The sequence below is a fragment of the Brettanomyces bruxellensis genome, chromosome 9 (genome assembly GCF_011074885.1).
Source record: "Brettanomyces bruxellensis chromosome 9, complete sequence".
Classification (NCBI taxonomy): Eukaryota; Fungi; Ascomycota; class Pichiomycetes; order Pichiales; family Pichiaceae; genus Brettanomyces; species Brettanomyces bruxellensis.
This window is the reverse complement of record NC_054690.1, coordinates 806,570-817,903: the sequence shown is the minus strand read 5'-3', so window position 1 is coordinate 817,903 and position 11,334 is coordinate 806,570. Positions and strand designations below refer to the sequence as shown.

Here is an 11,334-nt window from a genome sequence, read left to right as displayed (position 1 = left end):
TCTTTTTTTTCCTATTTTTTTTTTCGATTGGGGTTTTGTCCTCATTAATAATTGTTTTCGGACCTTGGACGGATTTGGCCAATTCTGAGATCCGCTTAGTCAACGTGGATACTTACTCCGAGAATATAATCTAGTATATATATAAACATAATGAACGCGTAGGCGATTGCCTGTTTTCATCAAACTACTCGGAGTGTATGTCCGATAAAAGTACTTTTCTTAGCAAGTAGTTTATAGTTACGCAACCAGCTATTTAATACCTTAGTCTCTAGGGAAGAAGATAAGATAAAAAAATTTGAAAATCATCATGGCTAAAATCGCAATTATTATTTATTCTCTATACAGCCATGTGGCCACAATGGCCAAGGATGTCAAAAAGGGAGTGGACTCCGTTGAAGGTGCAGAAGCTGACGTTTTCCAGGTTCCAGAAACACTTTCAGATGATATCAGAAAGCAATTGGGAGATCCACCAAAGTTGGACTTGCCAGTTGCTACTGCTGACACCCTAGTTGAGTATGATGGTATCATTTTTGGTATGCCAACCCGTTTCGGATCGATGCCTGCCCAAATCAAGGCGTTCATAGATGGAACCGGCGGATTATGGGCAAACGGTGCTTTGTATCACAAACCAGTTGGAGTTTTCGTTTCTACAGGTACTGGTGGTGGTAAAGAGTTGACAATATACAATTGTTTGTCGACTTTTGCCCATCACGGTATGCTCTACGTGCCATTGGGTTACGGAAAAGCTTATCCTGAATTCTGTGATCTTTCCCAGCCTAATGGTGCAAGTCCATGGGGTGCAGGATGTCTTGCTGCCTCAGATGGATCAAGACAAGCTTCAGAAACTGAACTTAAGATTGCCAGAATTCAGGGTGAAGAGTTTGCTAATACGGTTGTTAAGCAACAGAAGTCAATTGCAGCTGAAAAGAAGACCACGAAGCCTGAAGAAAAAACTGCAAAGACTGATGCTAATGCTTCCAAAGAGACCAAGCCTGTTGTCAAGTCTAAAAAAACTACTAAAACTGCTCCAAAGGAAGAGCCTAAGAAGGGACTTTTGTCGAGGATATTGGCCAAAACGAAGAAGTTTTTAAGCTGAGTTGAGCCAATACAACTGAGCGGTTTAAACTAATCTAAACAGACTATTCCTACGCGATCAGCGATAAATAATTAATATAGTATGATATATTTATAAATTGAGCGTTAATACCGATAATAGCGGTAGAAGTCGTATACACAGCATCGGCAGCTGCAGAAGTAGTCATTTATTGTCGGTATCAGGGCATGTGTGTTAGCGTAAGAAGTTTTCAATGCCGAAAAAGAAGATTGTTCAGCGCAGATAGTGAACAGAAGTGTTCATTTGGAAATTTGATCACTGAATCCGTTAAAAAAACATTCGAGTGAATCTGAGGGTCCGATTGAAAAATGAATTGACAACACAATTTCAAATATGAAAATGTATGGTGGCAGGTTTCAAACTGACAGCTGATTATTCAAAGCAAGACGAGTCCGATTAATCCGTTATACAGGTTAATTGTGTATCGAGTTGAACCCCAGATCTAGGCAAGAGCAATGGTGGCAGATAATATATTTCTTACAAATAGGAGAATTTCGCGTGAGGCACTAATGGAATACAAACCGATAAAAGATAATGTAATTTCGCACTTTGCTGATAAACCAACCAACCGTGCTTACCAATGTCAATTTTCCTTTTCAAATATGTTTTTCCAATTTGATTGTTTTTTCCGCTTGTGTCCTTTTTTTTTTTCCATCGCATTCCTTGGTTCTCGCGGCTACCGATTTCTATTCAATATTTGTGTGCTGCATTGTTGACTCCATTTAATAATCCTTAGTCAGCAAAATCCGGGGGGTAAAGGTTTCAGGCAGTGGCTCAATAATCAATTGTCCTCCACGTAAAATATGTAAAAATCCCCATCGTTAATCTCCGTTGGTATAAAAAGGCACAGTAATTCTCTGTGTGCGTCTGCTTTCTCCTTTAAAAGTTTGTCTGCTTTTTATCGTTTATCAGTACTCAATCGTATTATACATTATACATACAACATAAAAAATGGCCAAAGTCGCAATTATCATCTATACTTTATACCACCACATTAGTGAATTGGCAGAAGCTGTGAAAAAGGGAGTTGAGGCTGCTGGCTCCCAAGCAGACATTTTCCAGGTTCCCGAAACCCTTCCAGAAAACATCTTGAAGATTTTGAGCGCCCCAAAGAAGCCAGATTACCCAATTGCCACAACTGACACCCTCACTTCATACGATGCCATTTTGTTTGGTGTCCCAACCCGTTTCGGAAACATGCCAAGCCAGCTCAAGTCTTTCATCGACGGAACCGGTGGTTTGTGGGCCAAGGGTGCTTTGTACCACAAACCAGCAGGTGTCTTTGTCTCTACCAACACTGGTGGTGGTAACGAGATGACTGCTGTCTCATTGTTGTCTACTTTCGCACATCACGGTATGATTTATGTGCCTCTAGGATTTGCCAAGGCCTTCGGTGAGCTTGGAACCACTTCTGAGGCTCACGGTGGCTCTGCTTGGGGTGCCGGATGTCTCGCTGGTGCCGACGGCTCAAGAACTCCTTCCGAATTGGAGTTGAAGATCGCCCACATCCAGGGTGAGGAGTTTGCCAAGGTGGCTGCTCAGCTCACCAAGAACTAGATGAGATGAGTATCTATCTGATCCTGCTTCTTTTTTTTCCTACTATATACGTTACTTGAAACTTGAAATATAAGTTATATTCGGATTATTTTATTCATTCGTCTCGTTAGTGTAGACCGCAAAGGGTAAATAAAAGGAAAATGAGCAAAAACGCAAAAGCAAAGGAATTCCACAGCAATGACGAAAATCATTCTTATGGTGCCAACCTGAAGATCTTCCACTCTCCATCAGTGGTGTCTCTTCTGTAAGTAATTCTATCATGTAGTCTGCTCTTTCTTCCTTGCCAAAACTCAATCTCCAATGGAACAATTCTAATTCCACCCCACCTCTTTGGGCATGGAATCTCGTTATCAGGAGTATCCTTGAATTTCTCTGTGTTCACCTTTAGATCATCTTCAAGTTCCTGTCTGTTTTTAAGCACTGTTGATTGCTTCGAAGTATGAGCACCAATCTTTGAGCCTCTAGGTCTCGTCTGGAAGTACTTCGATGACATTTCATATCCAACGTGCTCAACCTCTCCTTCCACACGCACCTGTCTCTGCAAATTCTTCCAGAAGAATGTAATTGCAGCATGTGGGTTCGTAACTAGGTCATTCTCCTTTTTGGATGTGCCAAAGTTGGAGAAAATCATAAATCCTCTCTCATCTAACTCTTTGAAAAGCACAACTCGGCAAGAAACACGGCCCGAAGGAAGAGATGCTGTTGCCAGTGCCACGGCCTCTGGAATCGTCTCTGTTGGATCAGCCTGAGCTTCCTTGAACCATTTGGTAAACTGGTCAATTGGGTTTGCAAGCACGTCCTTTTCATTCAGAGTACCTTTTTCATACTGGTACGTCTTTGGCGCAAAGATGATTGGCTTATCTGTTTTATCTGCTGTCATTTATATTACTCTATTCTTTTCTATGTAGTAAAATCAACAATATCAAAGGAAAAATGGTGAATGTGTGACAAGTAAAAAGATAACTACACTTCTCGGATTACAGGTCAGCTCGAGGCCCTCTTATTTATACGATATCCGGCAAAGTAAATTTCAGCGATTAAAAGTACTTTTTCTCGAAAACGGCTGTGACTTCCTTTCGCGGCTTATCTTGCCTAAACCAGCGGCACTGAGTCATTGGTGAGTATCGGGTTTGGGAGCCACGGAATTGCTAGAACAACATATCTGTTTTGAGAGCAGGAAAAAATTCAAATTTGAAATTCAAAATTCAGAGATCATTTTTTTGAAGATCATTCGATCAATATTTTGCGTCGATCGATCTTGTGAACGACGGCACATTAATCATCCCAAAATTTCACTTTCACTCTGTTTATATATATATATTTTTTTTCGGATAATTTTCTTTTATCGTCACACTCACAAAAAGCCGATCCTTCCGATCAGCGTATTACTTTCTCTTCAAGTCACTCCTCAAAATTCATAACATCTATTATTCAACAAGAAACATTTCTGCACATACTGCATGCCCAATATTATCAAAAGGCTTTACGTAGAGTATAAGGGCAGCAGGAAGCTCGGAAATGACTTACCTAAACTAACCTTGGCTTTAAACCCATTGGTTACCATCAGGTACCTTATCAGAACTTCAACTCCTGTCATCATCTTTCAAACCTGCATTTTCATCGCTGCAATAACATTTTCGCTTCTCATTATCCCTATCCCCGCTTGGGCTGCAGTTCTAATCGTCTTTGGCTTCATCTTTGTGCTTCTAATTCCAATATTATCACAATTCTTTCGTTACGCACTTCCGGTCCTAGGATGGGTCTTTCTATTCTTTTCCTCTCAATACGTCCCACTCTCCCTTCGACGGCCTATAACTGTGACAGTTCTTCCAGCTGTTGAAACCATATTTTTTGGCGATAACCTCTCCCAGATCTTGGCTTCATACACTTGCACATTCTTGGACATACTTGCCTGGTTACCTTATGGATTAATGCACTTTTCACTCCCATTCATAGTGGCAGCACTAATCTGGATATTTGGACCGCCCACCACTCTCCGCTATTTCGCCTGGTCTTTTGGTTGCATGAATCTTGTGGGTGTGGTAATTCAAGATCTTCTTTTTCCGGCTGCACCTCCTTGGTATAAAGTTCTACATGGACTAGAAAAGGCAAATTACAGTATGAAAGGCTCACCTGGAGGACTCGGGAGAATTGACAAACTTCTTGGATTCGATATGTACACCTCGACTTTCACTAATTCACCTCTCATCTTTGGTGCAATGCCTTCTCTTCATTCTGGATGTGCCACAATGGATTGTTTGTGGCTATGCTATCTTTTCCCACGTCTTAGACCCTTATGGTGTACCTATGTGCTCTGGCTCTGGTACTCAACAATGTATCTCACGCATCATTACTTCATCGATCTTGTTGTTGGAAGCTGTCTATCTGTCACATTTTTTGGTATCGTCAAAATTTCAGGTCACTTACCTGTTTGTGATAAGTTTTGCCGCTGGTCTTATACTTCATTTCATTGTCATGATCCTCTAGCCAGCGATCCACTCAAACCGGAATCTGGAGATGTTTTTGCCCTTGGACCATTTGAAAATTCTTCGAACACAGATGCATTTGTCATTGACGATGATGAGGGCGATGATTTGAATAATTATCTAAACACTGACGATGTCATTCCTTTAACTGCTACATCTGAACCTACACAAACGCAATTGCAAACAAATGTCAAGGACAAGCACCTTGCCACAGCATGATGCCTTTACAGCTATTAATGATCTTTCCTTTTTTTTAATCTTGCTTCCTTTCCGTTCGACTTTCCTGTTTAATCCGTTATCATTATTTTCAGGCACATCTATAGATTGAACTAATCATACACGAAGCGCTTCACGCAAGCTCTCTCAATCGACAACACTAATTTTTCTCGTTCTGCATACTCTGCCGTAGTTTCTGCTTAATATTCTCGTAATGCTTTAGATCCGAATCTGTAAATCCAGCCTGCTGGACATAATCACTCAATAATCGGTAGCTCCTCATAAATTTTGCCACGCACCGGTCTGTACACGACATTTCGCCCTTGTTCATATCCTCTTCTCCATAGTCTAGCGGTATGCACTTCATGGCACAGCTGTGAAAAAGAGAGTTTTGCAATGCAGACAATGTGTCGAACTGAAATTTGGCCAATTCCATTTTTTCTGGGTTCACATCTGCCATGGATGGATCAGACATCGATCCCAAAAAAAAAGACATTTCCAAAGCACTTCTATATTCTTATATGCCACCTTGTACACCTCTTTCCAGAAAAATGAATTATTGTTGTAGAATCGATGCTATTAATGAGCGCATAACCAGCTTTCTATCAATCTTCTTGTTTGGCTTCTGGTACTTTTTTCCACCATCCTAAATTTTCTTAAAAAAATGCCCCTCACATCCGTACATCAGCTGACCCCGTCGTCGACTGGCCATCTCCTTTTTCTCTTTTTTTTTCGCTCGAGGGGCACGTTTCCAGGCCGGATTTATTAAAGTTGGCCTTGATGCTACCTTACAGTAGTTTTGCTAACCTGTTGATGTTCCTCCCATATCACATTTTAGAGGCTTTTATTTACAGAATTGGGAAGGTTGGCATTCTGGCGTATTTCACACAAGGGTTATCTTTTCACAGGCAATTAGATTAGCATCGACCCTCTCTAATAAATCATAGCAACTATCAATAAGCATCGACACACATCATCGCATTATAAAAAAGCACCACCCTACGAAAAATATAACATCTACAGACAGGCAGAATAGCCGTGAACATGTTTTAAAATTCGCCGCCGTAACAACTTTAGATAATAGGGGGGCCTCCGGGCAAAATGCTCAGGGTACCCTTTCAACCGAAAGTTACTGTGATGCCAGCTTTTTAAAGCAGATGGCTCTTTTTGAAGACTCGCCAGATACACCCTTGTCAAAAAAGTTTATCAACTCATTATCATCTTTACCCTCAGACCAACTTGAGAAAAGAGACCTTTTAGGAAGGACTTTACTCCATATTTTGTGCATTACCAACAGCTATAAACTTTTATCCAAATTACTAAAGAATCCAAGCATAGACATCACTGTCTGTGACTATGAAAGCAAATGGAACTGTCTACATTTTGCAATTTTCCACAAAAACTTTATTATAGCTCGAATGCTATTGCGTTTGCCTGGATCTTTAAAACTATTGAGATCGAAAGATAGAAATGGATACACACCTCTAGATCTTCTAAGCAGCGAGGGGATCACAAGTTTGCACTGGATTCCTGAAAGCATTGGTCGAATACACAAAACTCGGTTCCAGAACAAACGGGCTACCTCTTTTGCAAGCTGTTTAAGTGAAATTAACGTCGTCAAAAGATTCAAAGTCCAAAAGAGTTCTCATAAACGAGATCAGGATAATGTAACTGCAACGGATACCCAGAATAATGAAGCGCTTGAGAGTCATGAAATTTCTGAGCATAGGATAGATCTATCATCTTCCTTTTTGACGAACATGTTGTTTGTTCCTAAGAGAGGTGGCTCTGATCTCTTGTTTTTGGCGTTAAATATTAATCCTACTGATCCATTCGCTCTTGAAAGAGTTGATTTACAGACCTTGAAGTTACATTATGGCTCCAGAGATTATTATAAGCGTTTTAGCGACAGCATTTCTTTGCCTAGAATTAGGTTTACCGCTATTTCCAGCTTCCACCGTGTTATTTTGACATGCGAACCCTGCGGAAATATTTTTGTAGCTGGTCAATCTTCGAACGGCAGATTAGGATGTCCCGGATCAAGTTTAACATCCGGAAATTGTTATGTCCCTATTCCAGCTCTTTTCAAAGAGCAAATTATAGCGGTAGACGTTTCTGATAATCACTCTGTTTGTCTAACCTCATCAAATAAGATATTTACTTGGGGTGCAAACACATATGGTCAGCTCGGATACTTGTTGGACAATGTGAGATCACAGACAGATGGAATTCAGCCTACTCCAAAGCTTGTGTGTAATGGAGATATCCGCAAACTGCACTCAAGATTGATTGGTGTCGCATGTTCTCGTTTTCACACGATTGCTTACACCTCCAGGGAACTTTATGTGTGGGGAGCAAATATTGGCCAGCTTGGATTTCCTACAGTTTCGAGTGAAAACTTTAAAACTTCGGTTTCCCCATCTGCCTTCCCAATTGAGGTTTTTCCCCACAAGTTGGAGTTCAAATATGGCACCATTGTCCAAGTTTGTGCGATAGATCATACTACATTGGTTTTATCAGATAAGGAGGAGATTCATGCGTACTTGCATGGTTTCCACGTGAAAATCACACCACCATTATTATCAAAGATTGATGAGTCAAATTTTGGCACTTTCAAGCCACGTGCGCTATCGAAAAGAAAGCATATTGTAAAGCTTGTCACTCAAAAAGCGTCGAATCTTTGCCTCATGATCTATGATAATGGTGATATTGGACAGTTTGTATTGGATACGCATGCTAAAAATGCAGCTGAGCTAAATAGCATGCTCAATTTTTCGACTGTATGGAAAGCCACAAAGCGTCATATGAGATGCACAGATGCTAGTATGGGTAATGATGGCTCTATTATAATATGTGTTGCAGATGGAAGCGTCTATCGAAGAGTAAAAAGAGTTAAAGTTAAGCATGCCTATTCCAGTCAAGGTCTCATCTCTAAAAGATACAAATTCATGAAAATTCCAGGGTTGAATAGGGTCGCTCGTGTTACTTCAGATCCATCATTTGGGAAATTTTTCTTTATCAGGGATGATATTGACATGCTTCAGCACAGATTACGTAAAAGTACTGTTTTGCGTGATATTGGTCATTTGTCCCCTCTTTACGAGCTTGGTAACAGGCACCTTCAGAAGAGATACATTGTTGATGATAGTAAGCATCCTGCACTTGTTGAAAGTGATACTTTCAAGACCGACTTTGTTTTCAGGACAGAAAGCGATATAGCTAGTGAGTCAATGGATGAAGTTTCTTTAGACTTCAATCAAAATGATTCGGAGCATGATACAATTCAAGTTTTACGGCAATCGGCATTAGAGGAAAATGACAGATTGTACAAGCGGTACTTGACTCGCTGGATCTGTCCTCCACCTGAAAATTCAATTCGGTATAAATATGAAGACATCGAAGGGTTTGACGATCTTTTGATGGCTGAGAACATCGATTATTGGCTATCGATGAAAAGCCTTGACTCAGATTGTAAGCACTATGATTTGAATATTGATGTTGTTGACGACGTTTTGGGAAAAGCTTTTACCTTTCATGCACATAAAAACTGGATCTCACAGAGATGTCCACCAGTGGCGAATCTATTCAATGGAAACTCCATTGGAAGGGACCTTGGTGATGTAAAATGTAAGATGAGGGTTGTTCTTGAATGTCCATCTGTTTTGAAGATAGCAGGTGATGTCACTATTCGTTCGGTGGCTGTTCTTCTTCATTTTCTTTATACAGAGAAATATGTTGATGTGTGGAATAAATTTCCATTAGGAAAGGTTCCGGCTGAAATTCAGCGCACTAGAGTTGCATTTCATACATTATCAAGACTTTTTGGCGTTGTTAGTCCGATGGGAAGAGTTCAGTGCATCAGACCGCTCCTTAAGGACCTAGAATTATTGCTAAATGGTTCATCAGGTGATGTGACTATTTGCCTGGATGATGGTACGATTAAGGCACCAAAGTATTTGCTTACATCACGTAGTGTCTACTTTGAAACCATGTTTAGATGGAATGGGTCTGATTCAAACGTTCCAAATATTTGCAACCTAGAGTTTCCGGGTGTTTCAAAAGATTGCTTTGGTGTTGTCATGAAGTTTTTGTCGGGATCAGACATTGAAAATTTGTTTGATGGTATTTACTTTGGTGATTGCGATGAATTTGTCAGTTTCTGCTTGCAGATGATTGTGATAGCAGATAAGCTGCTTTTGGATGGTTTGGTCGACGAGCTTCAACTTTGTATCAAAGATTTCATCTGTCTTGATAATATTGAGGTTCTGTTGCGTGCATCATATGATTTAGATGCGGAGAAGCTTTTTGAAAACTGTCTTTGGTTTGTTTATAACAATTTGGACGTACTCCTTATCGATGAGAACTTCTTCAAGGTGGATGATTTAGAAAACAGAACCATTTTGAAGAAGATTGACGCGTATATTAAACGATTCAACGAGTTCAAGCAGGTGGATAAGCCAACTATATTGAACAGGGATGGATCGCAGAATTTGAATTTGCTAAATACCCATCCGAATGGTTTGATCATGCAATTTGTTTCTGATGTCAACAAATTTAACAGCCACTTTGTTCATCCTTTGCTTTGGGATGCTCTTGGTTCGTTCAAGGAGGATGAGGATTTGTTTTCTAGCAGGAGTAATGGCAGCAAAAGCCGTCCATCTTCAAAGAAAAAGGGAAGCATAGATAATGCCTTTACTTCAAGGCGTAGATCTTCAAGTCATGAGTCTATTCCAGGTGCACATACGGTGCAGCAACCAGAAAGTTCAGGGCTGCTCTTTAATAGATCTAACCGAAGCTTCAATTCCAGCACTGACTCCTTTGCTAGTGGCAGTGCTATTGAAGATGATGACTTGGATCCAGATGACTCCAGTAAAAGGGACTTTGTGATTGTTTCTCATAGAAGAAAGTCTAATTCTAGGCGCCGGAGCTCGACTTCACTACCAATTTCTCGTTCTAGTTCTTCTAGTGGTAGGCAAGGAAGTGTTACGCATATTGTCCCGGGGTCGGTTCCCGTTTCAACCTCAAATTCTGTGGCAAGTATTATTTCACACTCTGGTAGGAGAGTATCTTTGGCACAAAGTTCCAGACCCTCGGGTCCATTCTTGGCAGCTCAATCCTTAGTTCCATCTCGTACAACTTCAAGCTCGGGCTCGTTCAGGAAGTCTATTTCTTCAGAATATATGCCAACACTTGGAGATGCTATAAGGAAGGCTTCAGAGTCTGAAAGTGGTAATTCAAATATCTCTTCTAAGACAGGTGGCAGCACGTTTATGCCAAGATTATCACAAAAGGAACGTAAGAGAAGGGCAGCCACTTCGAAATTAAAGAGTAATGATAACAGGAATGGAAAGCCGGTAAAGCCTGTCAGTGCACCATGGACGAAAGGTTCAACTTGGAATTCTGTGAGCCCTGAGGAATTACCAGCTTTGGATGTTTCTGTCACCAAAGTCGGAACGAGTACAAGAAAAAGTAGTGTTGGAATAGATACCAGGTTTTCACGTGGGAATGTGTGGGGCAGTATAACACCTGATGCGTCTGATAAAACTTCCGGGAAAGCTATCACATCATTTGATTCGGTTCTATTCGAAGAAAAGCTAAATGAGAGTATGGAGCAGAGGCAGCAAAACCAAAATGTTTCTTTGGAGGACATACAGCGGGAAGAGGCGTTTGATCAATGGTGGAAAGAAGAAAGTGCACGAGTTCAAGGTCAAATGAAGGCAGGAAGAACACCTGCAGAAGGAAGCAGTAGTACACATTCGAATAGGAGAAGAGGTGGTGGTAAGAAGAAGATATCAAATCGTCGTCAGCATAATAATCACAGCAATCAAAGTAATACGGGATCAAGCACAGGTCGTGAACTTGGAAGAGAGGACAATAAAAAAGCACCAAGGAGTCAGCATAAAGGCAGAAAGCGTACAAAAAAGAAGAAAGAGCAACTTTGAAAATATCTGAAAACATTTA

At 40.6% G+C, this 11,334-nt stretch overlaps 6 protein-coding genes across 6 annotated transcripts; 4 read left to right on the top strand and 2 right to left on the bottom strand.

Annotated features, from left to right (window-relative positions):
* Positions 1-307: 307 nt before the first annotated feature.
* On the top strand, positions 308-1,096 carry BRETT_002240 (uncharacterized protein; the record flags this gene model as incomplete). The annotated part of the gene is made up of 1 exon (XM_041280775.1): positions 308-1,096. The coding sequence occupies one exon, from the start codon at positions 308-310 to the stop codon at positions 1,094-1,096; it is 789 nt and encodes a 262-aa protein (XP_041138566.1).
* Positions 1,097-2,065: 969 nt separating this feature from the next.
* On the top strand, positions 2,066-2,671 carry PST2_1 (flavodoxin-like fold protein; the record flags this gene model as incomplete). The annotated part of the gene is made up of 1 exon (XM_041280774.1): positions 2,066-2,671. One exon carries the CDS (start codon positions 2,066-2,068, stop codon positions 2,669-2,671), a length of 606 nt encoding a protein of 201 aa, XP_041138565.1.
* A 193-nt stretch (positions 2,672-2,864) lies between these two features.
* PDX3 (pyridoxamine-phosphate oxidase) lies at positions 2,865-3,551 on the bottom strand (the record flags this gene model as incomplete). Its single annotated transcript, XM_041280773.1, has 1 exon — positions 2,865-3,551. The coding sequence occupies one exon, from the start codon at positions 3,549-3,551 to the stop codon at positions 2,865-2,867; it is 687 nt and encodes a 228-aa protein (XP_041138564.1).
* Positions 3,552-4,131: 580 nt separating this feature from the next.
* On the top strand, positions 4,132-5,376 carry BRETT_002237 (uncharacterized protein; the record flags this gene model as incomplete). The annotated part of the gene is made up of 1 exon (XM_041280772.1): positions 4,132-5,376. The coding sequence occupies one exon, from the start codon at positions 4,132-4,134 to the stop codon at positions 5,374-5,376; it is 1,245 nt and encodes a 414-aa protein (XP_041138563.1).
* Positions 5,377-5,533: 157 nt separating this feature from the next.
* On the bottom strand, positions 5,534-5,848 carry BRETT_002236 (uncharacterized protein; the record flags this gene model as incomplete). Its single annotated transcript, XM_041280771.1, has 1 exon — positions 5,534-5,848. The coding sequence occupies one exon, from the start codon at positions 5,846-5,848 to the stop codon at positions 5,534-5,536; it is 315 nt and encodes a 104-aa protein (XP_041138562.1).
* Positions 5,849-6,186: 338 nt separating this feature from the next.
* On the top strand, positions 6,187-11,315 carry BRETT_002235 (uncharacterized protein; the record flags this gene model as incomplete). The annotated part of the gene is made up of 2 exons (XM_041280770.1): positions 6,187-6,237; positions 6,366-11,315. The coding sequence occupies 2 exons, from the start codon at positions 6,187-6,189 to the stop codon at positions 11,313-11,315; spliced, it is 5,001 nt and encodes a 1,666-aa protein (XP_041138561.1).
* Between the last annotated feature and the right edge of the window lie 19 nt (positions 11,316-11,334).